The 27049-nt window shown below is 42.6% G+C and overlaps 1 protein-coding gene across 2 annotated transcripts in view; it reads right to left on the bottom strand.

The window, feature by feature from the left end:
- obscnb (obscurin, cytoskeletal calmodulin and titin-interacting RhoGEF b) overlaps nucleotides 1–27049 on the bottom strand; it is an 802448-nt gene that overhangs the window by 193775 nt on the left and 581624 nt on the right. For both annotated transcript variants that reach the window (XM_072576281.1, XM_072576282.1), the window contains 5 exons: nucleotides 25592–25731; nucleotides 22447–22647; nucleotides 14988–15067; nucleotides 14497–14670; nucleotides 3807–3966 (listed from right to left, as the gene is read on the bottom strand). In XM_072576281.1, the coding sequence (XP_072432382.1) occupies nucleotides 3807–3966; nucleotides 14497–14670; nucleotides 14988–15067; nucleotides 22447–22647; nucleotides 25592–25731 (755 nt within the window). The remainder of the gene's footprint in view (nucleotides 1–3806; nucleotides 3967–14496; nucleotides 14671–14987; nucleotides 15068–22446; nucleotides 22648–25591; nucleotides 25732–27049) is intronic.

Here is a 27049-nt window from a genome sequence, read left to right as displayed (position 1 = left end):
GGTGAGTCCAGTTGCGTTTCTAGTCAATGGTAACCCCAAGGATGTTGACAGTGGGGGATCCAGTGATGGTAATATCGTTGAATGGCAAGGGGTGGTGATGAGACTGTCTTTTATTGGTGATGGTCATTGTCTGGCATTTGTATGGCTTGAATGTTACTTGCCACTTATTGGCCTAAGCCTGGATATTGTCCAGATCTTGTTGCATTTGAGCACGGACGGCTTCAGTATCTGAAGAGTCACAAATGGTGCCGAACACTGTGCAATCATCGGCCAATATCCCCACTTCTGAGCTTGTAACAGAGGGAATGTCATTGATGAAGCAGCTGAAGATTGTTGGGCCTAGGACACAACCCTGAGGGACTCCTGAAGGAATGTCCTGGAGCTGAGATGACTGACCCTCCACAATCATCTTCCTCTGTGCCAAGTATGACTCAAACCAGCAGAGTGTTTGCCCCTGATAACCACTGATTCCAGTTTTGCCAGGGCTCCTTGATGCCATACTCATGAAATGCGACCTTGATGTCAAGGGCTTTCACTCCCACCTCTGGAATTCAGATCTTTTGTCCATGTTTGAGTACATTAAATTATTTAAGGATATAACAACATGGTGAACCTAAATTGTATCCACTTCAGAATTTGGCTTGAGCTAATTGAAAATCCATTCCTAAAATGTCTTTAACAGGAATTCTTGCATTACAATGCACATAGAGTCATAGAGTCAGAGAGATGTACAGACCCTTTGGTCCAAACCGTCCATGCCGACCAGATATCCCAACCCAATCTAGTCCCATCTGCCAGCACCCGGCCCATATCCCTCCAAACCCTTCCTATTCATATATTCATCCAAATGCCTCTTAAATGTTGCAGTTGTACCAGCCTCCACCACTTCCTCTGGCAGCTCATTCCATACACGTACCACCCTCTGCGTGAAAATGTTGCCCCTTAGGTCTCTTTTATATCTTTCCCCTCTCGCCCTAAACCTATGCCCTCTATTCTGGACTCCCCGACCCCAGGGAAAAGACTTTGCCTATTTACCCTACCCATGCCCCTTAAGGCCAGCATATGTTGCTCATCTATAATTTCCTATGACAAACTATAGTAAGCCTTTTGAACTACTGCATCCTACCTAGTGTAGGTGCCCCTGCAGTGCTATTCATAAGAGAGAGTATAAAGAGTTTTAAAAGAGTAGGTTCCATTCAAAAGGAATACCATTGTTCCATATATAACCCTCAAAATACAAGCTATTTACTTCCTGCTTGTTTTACATGTGGTATTGTTTTTACTGGATCGGGATGGTGCACTGCAGAGTGTCAAAGTGGAAATGTGCTCCAACTTTCTAGTTTGTTACAAACATAGAGAATACTGGAGAAAATTAACATGTCTAGCAGCATCCAACGAGAGAAACAGAGTTATTGTTTTGAAGTTGGTATGACTCTTCTTTAGAATTCTTACTTGTTAACTAGTTTTACATGGACTTTAGGGAAGTGTGTATCAACTGAAGTTTTGTAACAAAACTATTTTATGAATAAATCTGTTTAATCATGATTTTGCAATCATATGGTGAGGTGATGGCCTAACAGTATTATTGCTGGACTGTTAATCTAGCGACCCAGGGAATATGCTGGGGAACTGGGTTTGAATCCTGCCATGGCAAATGGTGAAATTTAAATTCAATAAAAATCTGGAATTAAGAGTCTCATGATGACCATGAATCCACCGCCGATTGTCAGAAAAATCAATCTGGTTCACTAATGTCCTGTCGGGAAGGAATCTGCCATCCTTACCTGGTCCGGCCTCCATGTGACTCCTGACCCACAGCAATGTGGTTGCCTCTTAATTGCCCTCTGGGCAATTAGAGATGGACAATAAATGCTGGCCCAGCAATGCCCTCATCCCATGAATGAATAAATGTAAAATGTCTAAATGCAATAGACTATTGGATCACTGAAGGACTGTTGTGTTAATTTGCCTTTTGAATGTGCAATAAAGAACGATGGGTGGAATTTTATATGGGTTTGAGTGATGTGGCTATGCCAAAATTTGTGGCAGCATTGGAGACATCCTATTTGATGTCAGGAGTATCCTGCTGCATCCTTTATGTTCTTGCTGAGCAGCTTGGCAAGTTTCCTGCTGAATAGTGATGAGTTGCCAATTAACGGAATTATAGCTTGGGAAACTTCTAACCTTTAAACAGTGCAATTCTTCATCAATTCTTGACATGGAGATCAGAGCCTGAACCTGGCGACTTCAGCTAACTGTTGGCTGTGGATGACAACCATATGGAACACCAGCCACCAAAATCTCAGAACACGTTCTATGGATGCCAGCCTCATGCAACCCACATCCATGGACATTGGCATCTGACATGTGCCAGCCTCTAAGAACCCTCATGGCACATCTCCAATCTACTTACAGTACACTTCTGAACCTTGGACTGCACTGGCCAATATCATTCTAATGCTGTGGTAAGAATAATGTGCGCTAAGGAACATGCACCTACCTCACAGACTGAACCTGGCTAAATCTCTGGTTACTTCACTTCTGACGCAGTGCTTATTCACTCTGAGCCTACCTGGATGCACACAGTATCCTTGCCTTGCCATTTATCGACATGAAGCTAATAAATTTGTCATGATTGTCTCAATCTCCAGTCAAAGGAAATAGTCTGTGCTCAGGAGGATTTGGCACAGTAATCAAAGGGAGTCTCTGCGACCAGTCCAGGGCCTTGGATGTACTTAGTCAGTCACTCAGGAAGTGGGGAACATAGTTCTTCCATTTGATGCTGATTCAGAAGTGAGTGAGTAGACAGTGTACAGGGCGTGCAAGATTAATGGTGTTGGGAACTAGAGTGGGAGACAGCAAGGGAGGGAAGATGTTGCAAGCTATGTGAAAGAGTGGAAATGCATGTGTTTTGTTTGGAGATAGGCACAGAGTAGAAAAACAGAATGTGAGGTATTGGAGAGAAGGTGTGGACATTTATGCTCGTGAAATGGACAGACCATTGACATTCTTCGTGCACTGCTGGTCAAGCTTCCGGATAGCTGAGACTGCCTAACCCAGTTAACAACTAGGACCAAGTTTGACATTGTGGCCTACATAGACAGTCATGAGGGAAGAGGATGTCCCTTGTTTGCACCACTCCATCCAGCAGGACCTCCACGTCCCTACCTGCAAATTGGATATCCATTTCCCCAACTGCCGTGTCTGAGGTAAATGCCAGGAACAGGCAGGGCAATTCTGGATTGTCAATTCTGGATGTGTCTGGGAGCACATTTGGCTTTTATAGGTGGCATGGGCAGAAGGGATGCTGGTCTTTCAGCATACATCTGATGAGTGGCAAATTGTTCTGGAAATAACGTGGTGAGTTGGGGATTGAACTGGATGGGGAAATGCTATAGGAGTGAGGCATGTAGACAATAAAGTGCATTTGGTAAGATATTGAGAGAAATATTGTTGGACAACTTGCACTTAGCCAAAAATAACAAACGATTCAGCTTCAGTTCTAATTTAAAAAATGACAGACTTAAATAAAACAGCAAACTGTTGTGAAAGAAGGAATATCCTTAGAGTCTTACTTTTACAAATTTTATCTATTAAACAGAAACAATACCATTGTTCAATTGCGTTCACTTTTTGGTTTTAAGCATATGGATCTGAATCTATATTTATTCTTAAATTTATTAATACCTTTGCCGTTATCTCGCTACGGTTTCATGAAATAAGTAGTTTGACACCACTCTAAATACTTCGGCAGCATAAAGTATTAATGGACAGCTTTACTTACATTTTCTTAAAATAACACTTACGTTATAAAAGTCTTGGACGGCTGGATTAGTGATATGAGATTCAGCCTGTACTTGTCCAACTAAGTAATGCATGTATTTATCAAATCGATCACTGTTCTTGATGAAGCACAAAGCAATATCATCATCCGTCTGACATTTCAAAAGGTCATTCAGGAATGTGCTGAAACAAAGTGAAACAGGAATTTCTTATGCAACATTTGATTTAGTATATAAGCCTTCCCTCACATCTCCAGGGTTACTCTCATGTGACTGGTCTGTACATACTTACGGCTGGATTTACAAAACTCACTACCCCTTCTGATACATTGATGACCCAGTTTATTATATTTGAATTTGTAGCTGCATCCAAGAATTTCCTGAAGTTGCTTAACAGACTCTGAAGTCAGATTCATCTCTGAAATGGAGTAATCAAATCAGCTCCTTTTCCTTGACATGCTAGTTGTTTTCGATGACCTATGCAAGGATCACTGATCTTTATGTGTTTTGGAATTCCTGCAATTCCATTTGCTGCAAGATCAGCCTTATTGGCAACATTGTGAATAGGGTCCCAGCTATCTGCATTGTGTAAATTTGGTGCTGAGATAGAGCATATCAAGACTATTATGCTTGGTAATAACTATCCTGATAAAATCTTTGCTCACTGTATATAGAACATTACAGCGCAGTAAAGGCCCTTTGGCCCTCGATGTAGCACCGACCTACCATACCAATCTCAAGCCCATCTACACAGAACATAGAACATTACAGCGCAGTACAGGCCCTTCGGCCCTCGATGTTGCGCCGCACAGTCATACTAATCTGAAGTTCATCCCACCTACACTATTCCATGTACGTCCATATGCCTGTCCAATGACGACTTAAATGCACTTAAACTTGGCGAATCTACTACCGTTGCAGGCAAAGCATTCCATACCTTTACTACTCTCTCAGTAAAGAAACTGCCTCTGACATCTGTCTTATATCTACCTCCCCTCACTTTAAAGTTGTGTCCCCTTGTGTTTGCCGTCCCCATACTTGGAAAAAGGCTCTCCCTGTCCACCATATCTAACCCTCTGGTTATCTTGTATGTCTCTATTAAGTCACCGCTCAACCTTCTTCTCTCTAACAAGAACAGCCTCAAGGCCCTTAGCCTTTCCTCGTAAGACATTCCTTCCATACCAGGCAACATCCTAGTAAATCTCCTCTGCACCCTTTCCAAAGCTTCCATATCCTTCTGATAATGCAGTGACCATAACTGTACACAATACTCCAAGTGTGGCCAAACCAGAGCTTTGTACAGCTGCAGCATAACCTCCTGGTTCCGGAACTCAATCCTTCTATTAATAAAGGCCAAAACACTGTATGCTTTCTTAACAACCCTGTCAATCTGGGTGGCAACTTTCAGGGATCTGTGTACATGGACACCGAGATCTCTCTGCTCATCTGCACTCCCAAGAATCTTTATCATTAGCCCAGTACTTTGCATTCAGATTACTCCGGCCAAAGTGTATCACCTCACACTTGTCCACATTAAACTCCATTTGCCACCTCTCGGCCCAGCTCTGCATCCTATCTATGTCTCTCTGCAACCTACTACATCCTTCATCACTATTTACAACTCTACCGACCTTAGTGTCGTCCGCAAATTTACTAACCCACCCTTCTAAGCCCTCATCCAGGTCATTTAGAACAATGACGAACAGCAGTGGACCCAACACCGACCCTTGCGGTACGCCGCTAGTAAGTGGACACCAAGATGAACATGTTCCATCAGGTACAACCCTCTGTTTTCTTTCAGCAAGCCAATTACTGACCAAACTGCTATGTCTCCCACAATCCCATTTCTCTGCATTTTGTATAATAGCCTACAGTGGGGAACCTTATCGAACGTCTTGCTGAAATCCATATACACCACATCAACCGGTTTACTCTCATCTACCTGCTTGGTCACTTTGTCAAAATACTCAATAAGATTCGTTAGGCACAACCTACCCTTCACAAAGCTGTGCTGACTGTCCCTGATCAGATTATTCTTTTCTAGATGGTTATAAACCCTATCTTATAACCTTTTCCAACACTTTACCAACAACTGAAGTGAGACTCACTGGTTGTCTCTACTACCCTTTTTGAACAAGGGAACCACATTTGCTATCCTCCAGTCCTCAGGCACTATTCCTGTAGACAATGATGATTTGAAGATCAATGCCAAAGGCTCGGCAATCTCTTCCCTTGCTTCCCAGAGGATCCTAGGATAGATCCCATCCGGCCCAGGGGACTTGTCTATTTTCACACTCTGCAGTATTTCTAATACCTCTTCCTTGTGAATCTCAATCTCTTCTAGTCTAGATGCAAGTATTTCTGTACCTTCCTCGCCAACATTTTCATCTCCTATAGTGAACACTGTCGAAAAATATTTATTTAGTGCTTCCCCTTTCTCCTATGACTCCACACACAACTCCCACTATTATCCTTGATTGGCCCTAATTTAACTCTCGTCATTCTTTTATTCCTGACATACCTATGGAAAGCCTTAGGGTTAACCCTGATCCTATCCACCAATAACTTCTCATGTCTCCTCCTGGCTCTTCTGAGCTCTCTTTTTAGGTCTTTCCTGACTTCCTTGTAACCCTCAAGCGCTCTGAGTTTTCACATTTTGTCCTAACATAAGCCTATTTCTTCTTCTTGACCAGGGATTCCACTTCCTTAGTAAACTACAGCTCACGCGTTCTATATCTTTCCTTCCTGCCTCCCAGGTACATACTTATCTAGGACTTTTCCTTGAATAAGCTCCACTTTTTAATGTGCTCATCCCCTGCAGTTTCCTTCCCCATTCTACGCTTCCTAAATCTTTCCTAATTGCATCATAATTTCCCTTCCCCCAGCTATAACTCTTGCTCGGTGGAGTACACCTATCCCTTTCCATCACTAAAGTAAACCTGACAGAATTGTGATCGCTGTCTCCAAAGTGCTCACCGATTCACTAGAGAGGAAGAAAAGGACAACCAACTCCCATTCCTAGACGTGATGGTACAGAGAACACCGAACGGAGAATTCACCACAAAGGTTTACAGGAAAGCCACACACACAGACCAAGTCCTAAACTATGAAAGCAACCACCCCAACACACACAAACGAAGTTGCATCAGGACACTATTCAAAAGGGCCACAACACACTGCAGCACACCAGAACTACAAAAAGAGGAAGAGGAACACCTATACAAGGTATTCGCCAAAAACGGATACCCTCGCAATTTCATTAACAGATGCCTAAGGGAGAGACAACGGAACGAGGACATGCCGCAACCCAAAGGACTAGCCACACTACCATACATCAGGAGCATTTCTGAACTGACAGCCAGACTACTGTGACCACTAGGACTCATAACAGCACACAAACCAACACGCTCAGACAACAACTCACCAGAACAAAGGACCCGATACCCAACATGAGCAAAACTAATGTAGTGTACAAAATCCCATGCAAGGACTGCAGAAAACACTACATTGGACAAACAGGAAGACAGTTAACGATCCGTATACACGAACACCAACTAGCCACGAAACGACACGACCAGCTATCCTTAGTAGCCACACACACAGATGACAAGCAACATGAATTCGACTGGGACAACACTACCATTATAGGGCAAGCCAAACAGAGAACAGCCAGGGAATTCCTAGAGGCATGGCACTCATCCACAGACTCTATCAACAAACACATCGACCTGGAACCAATATACCGGCCACTACAGTGGACAGCTCGAACTGACAACCGGAAGCGGCAGAGACAGGCCACTATAAATGCCAGAGGAAACAGCACAGAAGCGCTTCACAGGAGGCTCCCAAGCACTGAGGATGTCACCTAGACAGGGGACGAAACGTTTGCAAGACAAATTCCCAGCTCGGCGAACAGAACCACAACAACGAGCACCCGAGCTACAAATCTTCTACCAAACTTTGCTCACCTACTTCCAAACCTAACACCTGGCCAGGCTCGTTACCCAGTACTAAATCTAAAGTGGCATTGCCCCTTGTGGGCCTGTCTACATACTGTGTCAGGAAGCCCTCCTGCACACACTTGACAAAAACTGACCCATCTATAGTACTCATACTATAGTGTTCCCAGTCAATATTTGGATAGTTGAAGTCCCCCATGACAACTACCCTGCCTCTCTCACTCCTATCGAGAATCATCTTTGCTGTCCTTTCCTCTACATCTCTGGGACTATTCGGAGGCCGATAGAAAACCCCCAGCATGGTGACTTCTTTCCTGTTTCTAATCTCAGCCCATACTACCTCAGTTAACGAGTCCCCAAACATCCTTTCTACAACTGTAATATTGTCCCTGATCAACAATGCCACACCTCCCCCTCTTTTACCATCTTCTCTGTTCTTACTAAAACATCTGAATCTTGGAACCTGCAACGCCATTCCTGTCCCTGCTCTATCCATGTCTTAGTAATGGCCACAACATCGAAGTCCCATGTACCAACCCACGCTGCCAGTTCACCCACTTTATTTCGGATGCTCCTCGCGTTGAAGTACACACACTTCAATCCAGGTTCTCGCTTGCCATTGTCAGGTACTTGATTTTGGAACTCCCTACTCTCATTCTCTTCTGTACCTGTCGTACAATTTTGGTTCCCATCCCCCTACTGTATTAGTTTAAATCCACCTTAATAGCTTTAACGAATTTCCCACCCAGGATATTGGTACCCTTCTGGTTTAGATGAAGACCATCCTGCTTGTAGAGGTCCCACCTACCCCAGAAAGAGTTCCAATTATCCAAAAACCCGAAACCCTCCCTCCTGCACCATCCCTGTAGCCACTTGCTCAACTCCTTTCTCTCCCTATTCTTCACCTCACTAGCATGTGGCACGGGCAGCAAACCAGTTTGTCCGAGCTCTAAGCTTCCATCCTAGCTCCCTGAATTTCTGCCTCAAGTCCCCATCTCTCTTCCAACCTATGTTGTTGGTGCCAATGTGGCCACGACTTCGGCCTCCCCCCGAAGGATCCCAAAAACATGATCAGAGACATCATAGACCCTGGCACCCGGGAGGCAACACACCAACCGTGAGTCTCTCTCGTCCCCACAGAACCTCCTAACTGTTCCCCCTAACTATCGAGTCCTCAATGACTACTGCTCTGCTCTTCTTCCCCCTTCCCTTCTGAGCAGCAGGGCCCCACTGCTTTCCCTTAGTAAGTTATCCCCCCCAACAGTATCCAAAAAGGTATACTTATTGTTGAGGGGAATGGCCACAGGGGATCCCTCCACTGCCTGCCGGTTCCCTTTCTGTCCCCTAACTGTCACTCATCTGTCTTTTTCTTTTATCTGGGGAATGACTTCCTCTCTGTAAGTCCTGTCAATAACCCCCGCTGCCTCCCGAATGATCCGAAGTTCATCCAACTGTATATTGTGCAAACTCTTGGAAGTATCTAGGGATTCTACTTTGAGCACAAAATGGTGCCTTGTCTTTCTCCAATTGCTCTAGAAGGTGTCTGAAAAATCTGAACAACGGATTGAGTTGGAGGTCGGAAATAGCTATTGTGCAACAACACAGAAATGGTATTTTTCCACTAATAGGGTGCTGCTGTCAAGCCTTAGGACAATCTACATAACTCACAATGTGATATATCAGTTTCAGTGCTTGTAATGATTTCAGGTATTTAGGCTGAAAGCCCTCAAAAAAAAAGCAGACTGTCGGAAACAGCACATTGTCTTGACTGCCCACACCAGGCAATGTTCTGAATATGCTAACCAGAGCATACCTGAGAAACTCAGAGTGTGATGTCCAACATCAGTAGATGCAATTGAGGGATTGAATTTCGGAGCCATGAGGTCATGCTGCAGCTGTACAAAACTCTGGTGCAGCCGCACTCGGAGTATAGTTTTGGTCACCGCATTATAGGAAGTTATGGAAGCTTTGGAAAGGGTTCAGAGGAGATTTACTAGGATGTTGCCTGATATGGAGGGAAGGTCTTATGAGGAAAAACTGAGGAACTTGAGGCTGTTTTCGTTAGAGAGAAGATTGGAAGGTGACTTAATTGAGACATATAAGATAATCAGAGGGTTAGACAGGGTGGACACCTCAAATGGTGACGGGTAGCACAAGGGGACATAGCTTTAAATTGAGGGATGATAGATATGAGACAGATGCCAGAGGTAGTTTCTTTACTCTTTAGAGTAGTTGGGACTTGGAACGTCCTGCCTGCAACAGTAGTAGGCCTGCCAATCTTAAGGGCATTTAAATGGTCATTGGATAAACAAATGGATGAAAATGAAATAATGTAGATTAGATATGGGCTTCACACTGGTTCCACAGGTCAGCGCAACATCGAGGGCCAAAGGGCCTGTATTGCGCTGTTATGTTCTATGCAATTCTGCTATTGGACAACATTTACTAAATAATCCAGACCTTGCTTGGAATTACACTGGAAGTCAAACTAAACTTATAAGTCAGGCTTGCAGTGTAATTCACTTACGCATTCCAGAATACCACATTTATTCACACACACAGCCTCATTCTTTGCAGACAAAAGAAATATGTCCACACATTGCACATTTTATACTGAGAAATGGGAAACAGATAACCAATCAATGCTGTATCCCCATGTTGATAATCTGGGCAATCATAGCCAAATTCCCGTTTGAATGATATCCGTTAACTAGGACAGTTAACAGGTCCTGCTGTATCTACATGCTAACTAAAGTCTAATTGATCCTCTTCTCATGCTATAGAAATTGCTGTTTCCTTTCTAATGTTTGTTTTCTTGCATTTCAGTCATGATATATGTAAGATGAAAAGCTCCAGAGTGAGAGTGAGAATTGCAGAGGCATAGGCCATAACATTCTACTTTTCCCTTGGCTTAGAGTGGAGCCAGAGCATTGAAAAAATTCACTGCTCCAACAATGTTTAAAAAAGGATGCTAAGTACACCCAGACTAGTCAATTGAACTTCAGTGGTAGAGACTCCTTGTGAAGCAGTAATTCAGGATAAAACTGTCACATGGGTAAATGTGGGTGAAATCCAGCATGGATTTATCAAGGGAACACAGTGTTGATCAGAGTAATGATGTTTAGGTGATGTACATTGACTTCCTAGAGGCACTTGATAAAGAGTCACACAACAGTAATGATATTAAAGGTAGAACTTATGGACGAAATGCAATAGATGCAATACGATCATAAAATGGAGGAAGATTTATAGTGGAGTTCCCCAGAGATCGGTGTTAGGGACTTGTAGTCTGCCTGATATATTAAATGACCCAGATATTAGAGTAAAGGACACAATTTCAAGAATTGTGAATAATACATAACTTAGGGGACATGAGGTGACTTTGGCAAATAGAATTAAGGAGAATCCAAAGGGCTTTTACAAATATATTAAGGACAAAAGGGTAACTAGTGAGAGAATAGAGCCCCTCAAAGATCAGCAATGCGGCATTTGTGTGGAGCCGCAGGAGATGGGAGAAATACTAAACGAGTATTCTGCATCAGAATTTACTGTGGACAAGACATGGAAAATATAGAATGTAGAGAAATAGATGGTGACATCTTGCAAAATGTCATGTTGCAGCTGTACATGACATTGGTTAGGTCACTATTGGAATATTGCATGCAATTCCGGTCTCCTTCCTATCGGAAAGATGTTGCGAAACCTGAAAGGGTTTAGAAAAGATTTACAAGGATGTTGCCAGGATTGGAGGATTTGAGCTATAGGGAGAGGGTGAATAGGCTGGGGCTGTTTTCCCTGGAGTGTCGGAGGCTGAGGGGTGACCTTATAAAGGTTTATAAAATCATGAGGGATAGGGATAGGATAAAAAAAAAACAGCCTTTTCTCTGGGGTGGGGGAGTCCAGAACTAGAGGGCATAGGTTTAGTGTGAGAGGGGAAAGATACAAAAGAGACCTAAGGGGCAGGTTTTTCACACAGAGTGTGGTACGTGTATGGAATGAGCTGCCAGAGGAAGTGGTGTAGGCTAGTACAAATGCAACATTTAAAAGGCATCTGGATGGGTATCCGAATAGGAAGGTTTCGGAGGGATATGGGCCAGGTGCTGACAGGTGGAACTAGATTGGGTTGGTATATCTGGTTGGCATGGACAAATTGGACTGAAGGGTCTGTTCCCGTGCTGTATATCTCTATGACTCTATGTGGAGGATTGTGTAGAACTTGAAAAGGATATAGACAGTTCGGGTGGAATAGTTGGACAAATGGTGGTTGAAATTTATTGCACAGAAGTGTGAACTAAAAGACATGGAGAGGCAATATAAAGTAAATGGTACAATTCTAAGGATGGTACAGGAGTAGAGGGGCCTGGGTGTGTAAGTACATAAATCACTGAAGGTGGCATATCAGGTTGAGAGTGCAATTAATAAAACATATGGCATTCTCAGTTTTATCAACAGGGGCACAGAGTATAAAAGCAAGGAAGTTACATCAAACCAGTGTAAAATATAGGTTCAGACTTAAATGGATTCCACTTCAGAGCACCAAACTGTAGTGAAGGCATAGAGGTTGTTGAAAAGACCCAGGGAGATGTTTCTAGAGACGAGAAATATCAGTTAGATGGAAAGATTGTAGAATTTGGGAATGTTCTTCTTGAGGAAGAAAAGGTTGAGAGGAGCTTTGATGGAAGGATTCAAAATTATGAAGGGCGGAGACAAAGTCGACAGGGGAAAACTTCTAATAAGTGGATTTTGGATATAGGGTTGATCATTGAGCTGAAAGGTTCATTTCCAGACGTTTCGTTACCTTACTAGGTAACATCTTCAGTGGACCTCAGGCGAAGCAATGCTGAAAAATTCCTGCTTTCTATTTATATGTTTGGGTTTCTTTGGGGTCGTGATGTCATTTCTTGTGGTGATGTTATTTCCTGTGGTGAAGTCGCTTCCTGTTCCTTTTCCCAGGGGGTGGTAGATGGAGTCTAACTCGATGTGTTTGTTGATAGAGTTCCAGTTGGAATACCATGCTTCCAGGAATTCTTGTGCGTGTCTTTGTTTGTCTTGTCCTAGGATGGGTGTATTGTCCCAGTCGAAGTGGTGTTCTTCCTCATCCGTATGTGAGGATACTAGTGAGAGAGGGTCATGTCTTTCTGTAGCTAGTTGGTCGTCCATGCCGACCAGATATACCAACCCAACTCTATCAACAAACACATCGAGTTAGATTCCATCTACCACCCCCTGAGAAAAGGAACAAGAAGTGACTTCACCACAGGAAATAACATCACCAACCCAAAGAAACCCAAACATATAAATAGAAAGCAGGAATGTTCAGTATTGCTTCGCATGAGGTCCACTGAAGATGTTACCTAGTAAGGTAACGAAACGTCTGGAAATGAACCTTTTAGCTCAGTGAGCAAACTGACATCCAAAACCTCAACCTGAGCTACAAATCTTACCAAATTTGCTAATAGGTGGATGGTTTAAAACCAGCAGGAACAAAGTAATTAGAAAAGAAATAATGGCAATACAAAGAAAAAATGTTTTCATGTAGTGAGTGGTTAGGATCTAAAATGTACTGCATGAGATTGGGAAGGTAGGGTCAATTGAGACTTTCAAAAGGGAATTTCATTTTCTGAAAAGGAAAGATTTGCGATTCTGTGGGGAGAGGCAATGGAGTGACACCATGTCAGGAGCTCTTTCAGCAAGCCAGCACAGACACGGTGGGCAAAATGGCCTCCTGCTGTCTTTTTATTGTTGCATAATTCTGAACCTGAGGCTTGGTGAGTGAATAATGGTCCACCTCTTTCACTGAGAAATAGTACTCTATTGACCTTAAAGTTTGAAAATCCAGAACTATCTGGTGATTTAAACAATGCCAAAAGCAGACTAGAAGTTGAAGATTTTCATCATTCATCAGAACTAAGACACAAATAAAGACTTGGAGAAAGAGATATGACTTTGTTTGGAATAAAGTGAGGGTGCTGTTTGATTGGGTCATATGGAAATGCAACAAGAACTGTCAACAGTTAACTGTCAAACAAAATCTTAGAACAGGCAGGTTAATTCTCATTGGTTAGGGCATTACAAAGGTGATGCAGCAGTGTTGGCTGTCTCCACAATCCTGTTAGTTTGAAAAATGCTCAATGTGTGTACAACTTCCTCTTACCTAAATAAATCTGGATCTTGAGCGTATGTAGCTAATAGCATGTAAAAATGCATTATGCTGCAGGTCTGGCGAATGGTCACAAATGAAAAACAGAATGCTAAAGGAACATCACACCTGCATAGAGACTGTAAGGTCAGGTTTAGGAAGTATGACAACTGACCACTGTGACTTTGCTTTCAGGATCTGACAATTGCCATTAGGTCAGCCAGATACTTCAGTGGACAGCAGCTCTAGGTTCTGTCGCAATGATGATGATTAGACCCGTGAGAAGCTACTACTTCACAGGACAGCAGTATAGGTGAGGCATTTAGCTTCTTTCCCCCACAGACCATCATACTAATGACATGTAGGAGGTGCGAAATGGCTCTACTTTGCCTTCTCAACTGACGTGGACATTGGATATATCTCTTTTATTACATCTGAAATTAACCCCAGAGAATGACAGCACAGTTTATAAATTTTCAAGCCTTAATACAGTTGTCTGTGTTAAACATTTTGACATTAGCTTTTTGTAGAGTCCGTTATTTTCAAAATAATTTCATGAGTTAAGTTTATAAGGATAGCATTCAGTTATCTACTTGCAAACTTCAGTGTTCCAAACCTGATGTGAAAATCGGCAATCTCATTAATATTTCGGAAAATCGTTTCTTTGCTATTTGCTAGGAACGGTGGTACGTGGGCACTTGTTTCGGTGTGTTTGACATAATGGTCGACAAAGAATTGTAAATTTTTCGTAAACTCTTTTTCAGTTGCAATAAGGTCCTGCACAAGGAGGCTGTAATCACATAAATCATAATATACTGTTAGATAAAAACTTCTGACGTGAATAATACATTGTAATTATAAGGAAATATTGATACTATAAAGTTTTGCCTGTTTAAATACATTTTCCAGTTAAATAATATGTAAATAAGAGAAAACAGTTCTATGCCAATCATATGTCACTAAACAAATAATTAACTTGAAAATCATTTTTAAAGCGAAATCTGTGTATTGAGAATCAGAGATTTTTATTCTTAGAAAGAACAAGTTAGCTAATCAAATAATCTTAATAGAATACTTTCGGATAAAAATGGAACTCTGTTCACTCACTATAACTTTCTCCTGTATTCCTCTTCTGATTCAATCTCACCAGGGATTTCAGGGCTTTCCAATGCAACTTCAGCTGAGAACTATAAGACATAAAAAATAAATCCCATTAAATTTATTTACGAGTAAAGATGTGTATAATTGACCAGTTTTTAATTTCTACTTTTAAAAATATGCAAAGCCAGCACTTATTGTCTGTCCCCAGAAGTCTTGAAAAGGCACTGGTGACCTTCCTTCTTGAACTACTGTTGACTGAATTAAGTATACCTACAATGCATCCGTCTAGACAAGTGACGAGTATTCTAGCACATTCCTGACTTATAAGTGTTGGACATGCTTTGGGGTATTGGTGGGAACACACAGTAATTAACTCACTACAGAACTCCAAGCCTCTGACCTTGTACAGTTTTTGGTCACTGGTAACCCCTGGAATATTGACAGTAGGGGATTTATGGATTGTAATATTGAATGTCATGGGGCAACAGATTATCTCTTGCTGAGAAAGAGTCATTACCTCTTAGAACATTACAGTGCAGTACAGGCCCTTCGGCCCTCAATGTTGTGTGGCACATTATTTCCTACTTATCAGTCCAAACCTGGAAGTTGTTCAAGTCTTCCTGTATATGGAAATGGATTCTTGATCGGTATGGGAACCAAGGATTACAGGGAAAATGCAGGAAGGTGGATATAAGGAATGTCGGATGAGCCATGATCATACTGAATGGTGGAACAGGCTTGAGAGGTTGAATGACCTACTTCTATTTCTTACAGCCTTATGGACTGCTTCTGTGTCTTACAAGTCACACATTGTGCTGACCATTGAGCAATCATCAGCAAATATACCCATTTCAGACCTTATGAGGAAATGTCATTGATGAAGCAGATGAAGGTAGTTGTGCCGAGGACACCTCCTTGAGGAACTTATGTAGTGATGTCCTGAGATGACTGGCCTCCAACAACTACAACAATCTTCCTTTGTGCTAGGTATGACTCTAAATAGTGGAGAGTTTCCCCTAATCGGGAAGGTAAGTGATTGTTATATAAAGAACTTACCTCGACGCCAACGGTCTTTTTGCAGCAGAGAGTGGCGGGAGCTGGGCGGAAGTTCAGACGGAGCGCAAAGCCGGTCGGGAAGGTAAGTGATTGTTATTAGAGTGGGTGTGTTCTAAACCCCAGGTCCTACAAAGTAGGGTCTCCCTCCCTCCCTCCTCCTCTAACCTTAATTAAGAGTCCACAGACTTGCCATAGGAAGAGGGTCTAAGGAAGTTTAGATCGAAGAGTGAGGCTTCAGCTCAGGAATCTTGATAAGGAGGTTGAGTAAAGAGATTATGCCACAGTTGAAGAGGGTGAAGACACGACTGCTCAGCTGGTTCAGTGCGCTACATGTTTGATGTGGCAGGTCAACGACTCTGGTGTGTCTGGCTCGTATATGTGTGGAAAGTGTGCGCACATTCAGCAATTGACCGAGCATATTGCAGCACTGACGAAAGAACTCGAAGACCTTAGGCTCATCCGAGAGAACGAGATCTTTCTGGACAAGACCTTCAGTGATGTTATTACACCAATCATGCCAGAAGAGAGCAGAAGAGTGCAGACGATGAGGAAGGCAGAGAGGAGACAGGTGCAAGAGACGCCGGGAGAAGTACCTGTCAGGAACAAGTTGAAGCTGTTGGAAACAGTAGAGTCTGATGACACTGCCAGTTCGCAAGGCGGCCATGTTTGTCAATCAAAAGTTGCCGCAGAAGCAGAGCGGAAGAGTCGGACATCGCACAGAGCCGTGGTAATAAGGGACTCCATCGTGAGAGGAACTGACCGGGGTTTTTGTGGCAGCCGACGGGATTTAAGGATGGTGTGTTGCCTTCCTGGTGCTAGAGTGAAAGACATCGCGGACAGAGTGCAGTACATCCTCAAGGACGAGGGTGAAGAGCCCGAGGTGGTGGTACACGTCGGCACAAATGATGTCGGGAAGAAGAGGAGGAACATACTACAGCGAGACTTCGGAGAACTAGGAAGAAGACTAAAAAGCAGGACGTCCAAGGTGGTTATCTCCAGTTTGCTTCCAGTTCCTCGGGCTAGTGTGGCCAGAAACCGGGAGATAATGGACTTGAACGTGTGGTTGGGGAACTGGTGCAGGAAGCAAGGTTTCAAGTTCTTGGATCACTGGGGTATATTTTATGGTAACCATAAATTCTACAAGATAGACGGCTTGCACCTTAATAGATCAGGGATCAGCATTCTGGCAGGCAGGTTTTCTGCTGCAACACCGCTACATTTAAACTAAGTAGCGGGGGGGAGGGGACAAGCTGGATGTTTAAAAAGGAAATTGAAGGGGTAGTTAGAACAAGAGAAGTCAAGAAAGACAACTGTATCAAGGAGGCAGAAAACTGGAAAAGGCATCATGCTGTAAAGTTGAGTGAAATAAGGGTTGAGGGGAAGGGTGAGAGCAGTAACAAATTAAAAATTCTATATATGAATGCACGAAGCATTAGACACAGGGTGGATGAGCTTGAGGCTCTTTTGGAAATTGGCAGAATACGATATTGTGGGGATAACTGAGATGTGGCTTCATGGGGACAGGGCCTGGGAAATGAATATTCAAGGCTACACGTGCTATCGTAAGGACAGACTGACGGGCAGAGGGGGTGGGGTGGCCTTGTTGGTAAGGGAGAATATTCAGTCCCTTATTCAATGGTAGAGAAAGTTCAAACTGTCTCTTTTGCTACATTTGAGCCCAGATGTAATGATCGCCCTGAGGACTGTCTGGTAGTGAGCTCAGATGCCTTTCGAAAGGACATAACTCCCTCCAAATGTCCTGCATCACTCTGGAGTAGGTTTCTACCTCTCCAACCCTTACAGGCATTGAGTTCTAAGTTCCTACCACCTATGGGTGAAGAAAGAGTTTCCTCACATCTCTAAACATTCTGCCCTACACTTTAAATCTATGCCTTTAATCATTGATACCTCCATCAAAAGGAGACATTTCTTTGTGTCTATTCTATCTAAGCCCCTCATAATTTCATACATCTCAATCATCTCAACATCCTTTGCTCCAAGGAAAACAATGCCAGTCTATCCAATCTCTCTTTGTAGCAACGTCCCAGGGTACTGAAGGAGGTGGCTCGGGAAATCGTGGATGCGCTGGTGATTATTTTCCAGAGTTCAATAGAATCGGGGTCGGTTCCTGAGGATTGGAGGGCGGCTAATGTTGTGCCACTTTTTAAGAAGGGTGGGCGGGAGAAAGCAGGAAATTATAGACCAGTTAGTCTGACCTCAGTGATGGGAAAGATGCTGGAGTCTATTATAAAGGATGAAATTACGGCACATCTGGATAATAGTAACAGGATAGGACAGAGTCAGCATGGATTTATGAAGGGGAAATCATGCTTGACTAATCTTCTTGAATTTTTTGAGGATGTAACTCGGAAGATGGACGAGGGAGATCCAGTGGATGTAGTGTACCTGGACTTTCAGAAAGCTTTTGATAAAGTCCCACACAAGAGGTTAGTGAGTAAAATTAGGGCGCACGGTATTGGGGGCAAAGTACTAGATTGGATAGAGAATTGGTTGGCTAATAGGAAACAAAGGGTAGTGATTAACGGCTCCATTTCGGAATGGCAGGCAGTGACCAGTGGGGTACCGCAGGGATCCGTGCTGGGACCGCAGCTTTTTACAATATATGTAAATGATATAGAAGATGGTATCAGCAATAACATTAGCAAATTTGCTGATGATACAAAGCTGGGTGGTAGGGTGAAATGTGATGAGGATGTTAGGAGATTACAGGGTGACCTGGACAAGTTAGGTGAGTGGGCAGATGCATGGCAGATGCAGTTTAATGTGGATAAATGTCTGGTTATTCACTTTGGTGGCAAGAACAGGAAGGCAGATTACTACCTCAATGGTATCAAATTAGGTAAAGGGGCTGTTCAGAGAGATCTGGGTGTTCTTGTCCACCAGTCAATGAAGGCAAGCATGCAGGTACAGCAGGTCGTGAAGAAGGCTAATAGCATGCTGGCCTTCATAACAAGAGGAATTGAGTATAGAAGCAAAGAGGTGCTTCTACAGCTGTACAGGGCCCTGGTGAGACCACACCTGGAGTACTGTGTACAGTTCTGGTCTCCAAATTTGAGGAAAGACATTCTGGCTATTGAGGGAGTGCAGCGTAGGTTCACGAGGTCAATTCCTGGAATGGCAGGATTGCCTTACACGGAAAGACTGAAGCCACTGGGCTTGTATACCCTTGAGTTTAGAAGACTGAGAGGGGATCTGATTGAAACATATAGGATTATGAATGGATTGGACACTCTGGCAGGAGGAAACATATTTCCGCTGATGGGGGAGTGCTGAACCAGAGGACACAACTTAAAAATACGGGGTAGACCATTTAGGACAGAGATGAGGAGAAACTACTTCACCCAGAGAGTGGTGGCTGTGTGGAATGCTCTGTCCCAGAGGGCAGTGGAGGCCCAGTCTCTGGATTCATTTAAGAAAGAATTGGATAGAGCTCTTAAAGATAGTGGAGTCAAGGGTTATGGAGATAAGGCTGGAACAGGATACTGATTGGGAATGATCAGCCATGATCATATTGAATGGCGGTGCAGGCTCGAAGGGCTGAATGGCCTACTCCTGCATCTAGTGTCTATTGTCTATTGTCCATTGACTTCAGTTTTCTGAGGGCTTTCTGTGTTGCCCATTTGCAGTCAAATTTCAATTTGATGTGAAGGACATTCACTCTCACCTCACCCCTGGAGTTCAATTCTTTTGTTATGTTACGAGGTCAGGATCTGTGTTGTCCTAGTGGAACCCAAACGATCTATCAGTTATTTCTAAGCAATTGCCACATCATAAGACTGTTGGTGACTGCTTCCAACACTATCAGGATAATCAAAGAGTATGATGGGGTGGTAATTAGCCAGACTAGGATTGTCCTTCTTTTTGTGGACAATTCATTCTTGGAAAATCTTCCAGATTCCTGGGTAGATACCAGTTTTGCAGCTTTCAGCAACAGCTTGGTGTGCCTAATTCTTTCATACAATTGCCAGAACGTTGTTTGGGCCTATAAGTTTTGTAGTAACCAGCAGCTTCAGCTTTTTCTTGATGTCATGCAGAATAAATCACATTTGCTAAAGATTAGTGTCTGTGATCCTGGGAACCTCAGGATGAGGATGATATTAGTTATGATGCACAATTAGAGTTTCAATCAGATTTGTTGGCCGTGGGTTTGCTTTACCCCACTTGTTCCATGCTGCTTCTGCTGTTTGGCATAAAAGCTGTCCTGTTAACACACAATTCTTAGGTGTGTTTGGTCTGCTTTTCTGCAGCCTTCAATAATGCCTTGTGCAAATACCTTGTCCATGCTGCATAACTCAATAACTCCAGTATCCGCAGAACTTTGCTTTTAGTTGGACAGGGGAGAGATATTGAAAATTTGGCTGAAGTCGTTTGGCTGGACAAAGAGTAAATTAATACCAACTGAATATTCAACTGAAGTTATCTGGTTCAAATTGTTTATCTCTCATTTATGAAAATTTAAATATGAATTGCTAATTCTATAATTCTCTTTCCTTTTATTGGATAATATTTCCTCATTTTAATTTGGGTGAAAGTGCTAAAATGGGGGAGGCGAATTGCAACAGCAAGAAAAAAGCTGTTGACAGATTTTTTTGATGGAGGTCAGTGACCAGTGGAATTCCATAAGCATCAGTGCTGGGACCTTTTTTGTTTGTACTGTATGTAAATTATTTGGCTGATTGTGTGGTCTGATGAGTAAATTCGCAGATAACACAAAAAGTCATGGATAGCGAAGAAGGTTGTGAAAGGATACACCAGGATATAAATCATTTGGAAAGCTGTGTGAGGAAATAGCAGCTTAATCTGGACAAGTATGTATCAATGCATTTTGAGGGGGTAGTATACAGTAAGTGGCAAGGTCCTTAGCACTAATATAGAGAGTGATCTTGGATGCAAGTCCATAGCTCGCTGAAAGTGGCAAAGCAAGTGTATAAGGTGGTAAAGAAGGCATCGTCAATCAGAGCACTGAGTATAAAAGTTACCAAGTCAAGTTTGCAGCTGTATAAAATTTTAGTATTTGGAATATTTTGAATATTGTTTGCTGCTCTGGTCACCACACTGTTGGAAAAATGCGAAGGCTTTGGAGAGGGTGCAAAGACATTTACCAGGGTGTTGCTGGATTGTATTGTATTAGTTGTAATGAGAGGATGGACAAACTTGGATTGTTTTCAGTAGTATCGGTGGTAGAGGAGCATCTTGATAGAAGTATTTAAAATTATGAGAGGCATGAATAGGCTGGATTGTTATGGTCTTTTTCACAGGTGGAAATATCAAATATTAGGAGGCATATGTTTAAGGTGGGGGGGGGAACGTTTAAAAGAGATACACGAGGCAAGTTATTTTACACAGTGGGCGCTAAGTACCTGGAATGCACTGCCAGAGGAAGTAGTTGGAGCAAATATGACAGCAATGGCATTTAGACAGACACATAAATTCGCATTTGTAGGCAGGTAAAATTAGTTCAGAATGACATCATGATCAGTGCATCATGGTGGACTGAAGGGTGTGTTTCTGTGCTATGCCATTTTATGTTGTTCATTGCAATTGTATCTTTAAGTTCTTAAGGTCTGTTTCTGTGCGATACTGTTTTATGTTATTCTATGCAATTGTATCTTCAAGCTCTTCAAAGTAATATGTCCAACATTATTGTCATAATTACAAAGCAGCTAATAGCTTATTCAATTAAAATGTGAAATGATTCTATGGTAATAATACAAAGATTCAAGTTGTATTGTAAACTGCAAGATTAAGAAAATGGCTTATAATTGTTATCTAAATGCAGCACTGGATTATAAATTTTCACTTAAATTACTTTTTCAATATCTGTTGTTAATATGTTAATTTCATGTTGATTGTTATCTAACATTTTATTATTACATTTTTATTTACCACACAAGGTTTCACACTACTGAACATTTGTGAGCTAATAAGACTTGACTATCCAACAAGTTTGGCCAATCCTTGTCAACTCATACCACTTACTTAAAATGCATGCTTGGTCTGGATCTACATACTTAATAAGTAGGATTAAGCACTCCTTCCTGCTGCTGTCCTGTTCAATGGTTTACAGGGCATTTAAGAATAGTAAACGGCAACAAAGTATCAATTGACCAAACTGTTGTCTGCTTTCTGCCAAGAAGGATTAGTTAAAAATCAAGGCCTTCCCATTAACAGTCAAAGTAAAAGTTTTAATGAGAATAGTTTTACCAGAGTTAGGAAACAGATGATAAGCAAATGACACATCATATTCCTGTTATTGCAGGGTCACTTTTTTTTTACCATTTATTGGCAACTGTAAATAGTTTTTTTTGTACAAGAGAAATTTACTGCTTAATATTTTCATATCTGCGTTTGTGGTTGACTGACACTTGACTGGGGTTTTGTCATTTACCTTTAGTCTCTTGTCCAGATAGGCAGGTGATACCCAACCTTGTCGGGCAGGTGTTGATTTGGTAGGCTTGGTCCTAACCAGCCATTTCAGTGGATGTGCAGAGTCAAGAACCTCCACATATTGCCGCTCTTTAAGATGAATGGACTCTTTCTCAGATGGTGGTGGGTTGTAGTCTGCTGTAGCCACGTAAATGTCAAAAACCTGCCATTAGAAAAAGATGGAATTGATTTTTTTTAAACTGTTATTCAATCTGCCTACTGTCCTCAGGATTTCTTTCTTTCTTCACAAAATTTAAATAAAATAATACAATCTTCAGTCCAACAGCAAGCCAGATCAGCACTGCAGGTGGCAGAAACATCAGTAAAATGATGGAAGGTGTCATCATAGTGCTATCAAGCAACTCTTGCTAAGCAATAACCTATTCTTGACACCCACTGTGCATTTTGCTATGGCCACTCAACTCCTGATCTCATTACAGCCTTGGTTCAAACAAAGTAAATATTGCCTGTCAGTTATAAGAGTCATGAAAGCTGTAAGAGTCACAAAAGCAGAATATTTCTGTTTTATTCATTTGTGTGATGTGGGCATCAATGACATGCCAGCATTTATTGCCTGTCCCTAGTTGCCCTCGTGAAGATGTCGCTTTATTAAACCGCTGCAGTACACCTCTGAGGGTTAATCCACAATGCCACTAGGGAAGGAATTCCAGAATTTTGACCCAGCGACAGGGAAGGAGTGGCGAAATATTTCCAAGTCAGGATGGTGAGTGGCTTGGAGGGGAACTTGGAAGTGGTGGTCTTCCCATGTATTGGCTGCCCTTGTCCTTCTAGATGGAAGTGATCATGGGTTTGGAAGGTGGTGTCTGAGGAGCTTTGATGAATTTCTGCAATGCATCTATTGAGCTTTGGTGGTGGAGGGAGTGCACATTTGCGGATGTTGTGCCAATCAAGTAGGTTGCTTTGTCCTGGATGGTGTCAAACATGTTGAGTGTTGTTGGAGCTGCTTCCATCCAGGCAAGTGAGGAGTATTTCTTGTGCCTGGTAAATGATAGGCAGGCTTTTTGGAAGTCAGGAGGTGAGCCGCTCACCACAGTATTCCTAGCCTCTGACCTGCTCTGGCAGCCGCTGTGATGACACGGCTACTCCAGTTGAATTTCTGGTCTATGGTAACCACCAGGATGTTGATACTAGGGGATTCAGTGAATGTCAAATGCAGTGATTAGATAGTCTCTTATTGGTGATGGTCATAGTCTGGCATTTGTGTGATGTGAATTTTATATGCCACTTGTAAGCTTGGGTATTGTCCAGATCTTGCTGCATTTGAACATGGACAGTATCAGTCTTTGAGGAGTCATGAATAGTGCTGAACATGGTGTCTTTTGACTTTACGATGGAGGGAAGGTCATTTACGAAGCAGCTGAAGATATTTGGGGCTAGGATGCTACCCTGAGGAACTCCTAGAGGTATGTCTTAGTGGTAAGATACCTGACCTCCAACAACTACAACCATCTGCCTATGGGCCAAGTATGATTCCAACCAGTAGATAGTTTGGCCCCTGATACTAACTCATTGGTTAGAGTTTTGCATGGGCTCCTTGATGCCACACTTGATCAAATGCAGTCTTGATGTCAAGGGCTGTCACTCTCACCTCACCTCGAGAATTTAGCTCCTTCGTCCGTGTTTAAACCAAGGCTGTAATGAGGTCAGGAGCTGTGTGGCCCTGGCGGAATGCAAAGTGGGTACCAGGGAGCAGGTTATTGCTGAGGAAGTGCTGCTTGATAGCACTGTGATGACAACTTCTGAAGATCACTTTACTGAAGATTGAGATTAGACTGTTGGGTTGGTAACTGGCTGGGTTGGATTTGTCCTGCTTGTTAACAGGGCTATTTTCCACATTGTCAGGTAGATGTCAGTGTTGAAGCTGTACTGGAAGAGCTTGGCTATGGGAGCAACAGGTTCTGGAGCGCAAGTCTTTAGTACTATTGCTTGAATGTTGTCAGGGCCCACAGCTTTTCAAGTATTCATTGCCCCCAACCATTTTCTGATATCATGTGGAGTAAAATAAATTGGCTGAAGACTGGTATCTGTAATGCTGGGGCGACTAGAGGAGGCTGAGATGGATCATCCCTCAGAACATCTGGCTGAAGATTGCTGCGAATGCTTCAGCCTTGTCTTTTGCACTGTTATGTTGGGAAGGATTTTAGGCTTGGAGCCACAATTGTGCTAGTGGAATGGTATTAAGTTTGGGACTGGGATGGGAATAAATGTCTGTCAGCAATTGGGGTGGAAAGATAGACAGTTCGAATGAAGTTGAGAATATGGGAGGGGAGGTATTGTGGTGATCTGCAGCAAGTTAGCCTGACAAAGGGAGCCCAAGGTATTCTTGCAAGGCCCAAACAGCACATATGGCCCACATGAAAGGTTGAAAAATAAGTTCTAAAAACATATCTGCAGGTCATCCTGTGGTTTTATCTGACAGAATAAGCTAATACTGCAACCAACGACAACCATTATAGCCTACCCTCTTGATGGGATCTGCAGATGGATTCCTACCTTCCTTCCTGCTGATTTCCTCCTCACCTGATCAAAATAACATGTTTAATGGGGATGTATCAAGAAGGAAACTAGGCGTGACTGACTATTTTAACTGTACACTCTTCTTACCTGTTTAGGCAATGAGAAGGTAGTTAAATGTGGGACCATTAAATCTATAAACTTTTAGAAAACTCCATAGTTCTGGTTGTTTGATTAATAAGTACATGTTTGAATTATTCTACAACCAGCTCCCTGCAGGTTTTTACAGAATGTCTAGGATGATCATCAATTAATGATGATCATTGTTCCTGTGAAATGTTTGATTGTTCTAATGCTTGAATTAATTATAAAGTAAAATTAGTTTGCAAATTCACATTCTATATTAGAGAAACATATAACTTTCATTGATTCTTTTTAGGATTTGAAGTCAGGATGAATATTTAATGCAAAGAGTGATTTGTGTTCAGAATAAAACCTTCCGAGATCATGTTAAGTATTAAGATGATAGACATTAAGGTCTTTCCAAAGCAGGTGTGTTAAGATAGGTTAAACAGCTCCATTCATTTCAAATTTCCCTTAAGACTACAAACTAAGTGAAGTGTACACTCTACCTCGCCTCTTGTTTCTGCATCTTCAGATTCAGAGGAAGATTCGTTGACAATAGAAGAAGGCCTGGATCTACCATGACGTGGAGATGGAGACGGAGTCTTTGCTTCCTCATCACTTTCTGCTCCAGGAACACGAAGAGAAGCTGAAATACAATACAAGCATTTCGAAGTTTATAAATCATGAGGGGCATGGACAGGGCGAATACTTAAGGTCTTTTCCCCAGGGGAGGGGAGTCCAAAACTAGACCGTATAGGTTTAAAGTGAGAGAGAAAAGATTTAAAAGGAATCTAAGGAGCAACATTTTCACGCAGAGGGTGATGAACTGCCTGAGGAGGTGGTGGAGGCTGGTAAAATTACAACATTTAAAATTTTCCTGCTCCTCAGATGCTGCCTGACCTGCTGTGCTTTTCCAGCACCACTCTAATCTAAACTCTGATTTCCAGCATCTGCAGTCATCACTTTTACCTACAACATTGAAAAGACATCTGGATGGGTATATGAATAGGAAGGGTTTTCAGGGATATGGACGAAATGGTGGCAAATGGGACTAGATTAAAGTAGAATATCTGTTCGGTATGGACGAGGTGGACCGAAAAGTCTATTTCCATGCTGTTTAATTCTATGACTATAACTTCACCTTACCATTATTTCTCAACTCACCTGGTTTGCATGCACCAAACAAAGCCATTGCCCTATGGCTAACCAATTCAACACCCCTTCACACTCCCCCCAAGGACATGAAAATCCTGGCCAACTCCACCACCAAATCAGAGCCACCCACCAACTGGAGGAAGAACATCTCATCTTCTGCCTCAGGACCCAATAACCACATGGCATCAACATCGACTTCAATAGTTTCCAAATCTCTCTACCCACCAACTCATCCCGGATCCAATCCTCTAACTCAGCGCTGCCTCTTGACTTGACTGACCTGTCCTCCTCCTTTCCCAGCCATCCACTCCGCTCTCCCCACCAACCTATCACAAACACCTTCTACTTGCATCCACCTATTGCCAACCCACTTACCTTCCCCCCAGACCCACCTCCTTTCCTATTTATCTCTCAGCCCCCTTTCCCCTCCACATTCCTGATGAAGGGCTTATGCCTGAAACATCGACTCTCCTGTTGCCTGACCTTTTCCAGCACCACCCTTTTAGATTTTGACTCTCCAGCATCTGCAGTTCTCACTTTCTCCTTAAGGTAGCAGGACAGGTAGATAAAGTAGTTAAGAAGATATATACTATATTTAAGCTGTGGTACAGAGTTTAAGAGCAGGGAGGCTATGTTGGAATTGTATAACATGTCAAGCTAGAGAACTGTATGCAGTTCTGGAACCATCATTATAGGGGGAGATGCTATTACATTGGATAAGGCGCAGAGGAGATTTATCAGGATGGTGCTTGGACTGCAGAGTTTTGGTGATGAAGAGGTATTGGAAGACTGGGGTTGTTTCCCTTCGA

This window comes from Chiloscyllium punctatum, chromosome 8, assembly GCF_047496795.1.
Source record: "Chiloscyllium punctatum isolate Juve2018m chromosome 8, sChiPun1.3, whole genome shotgun sequence".
Taxonomy (NCBI): Eukaryota; Metazoa; Chordata; class Chondrichthyes; order Orectolobiformes; family Hemiscylliidae; genus Chiloscyllium; species Chiloscyllium punctatum.
This window is presented reverse-complemented; position numbering and strand designations above follow the sequence as displayed.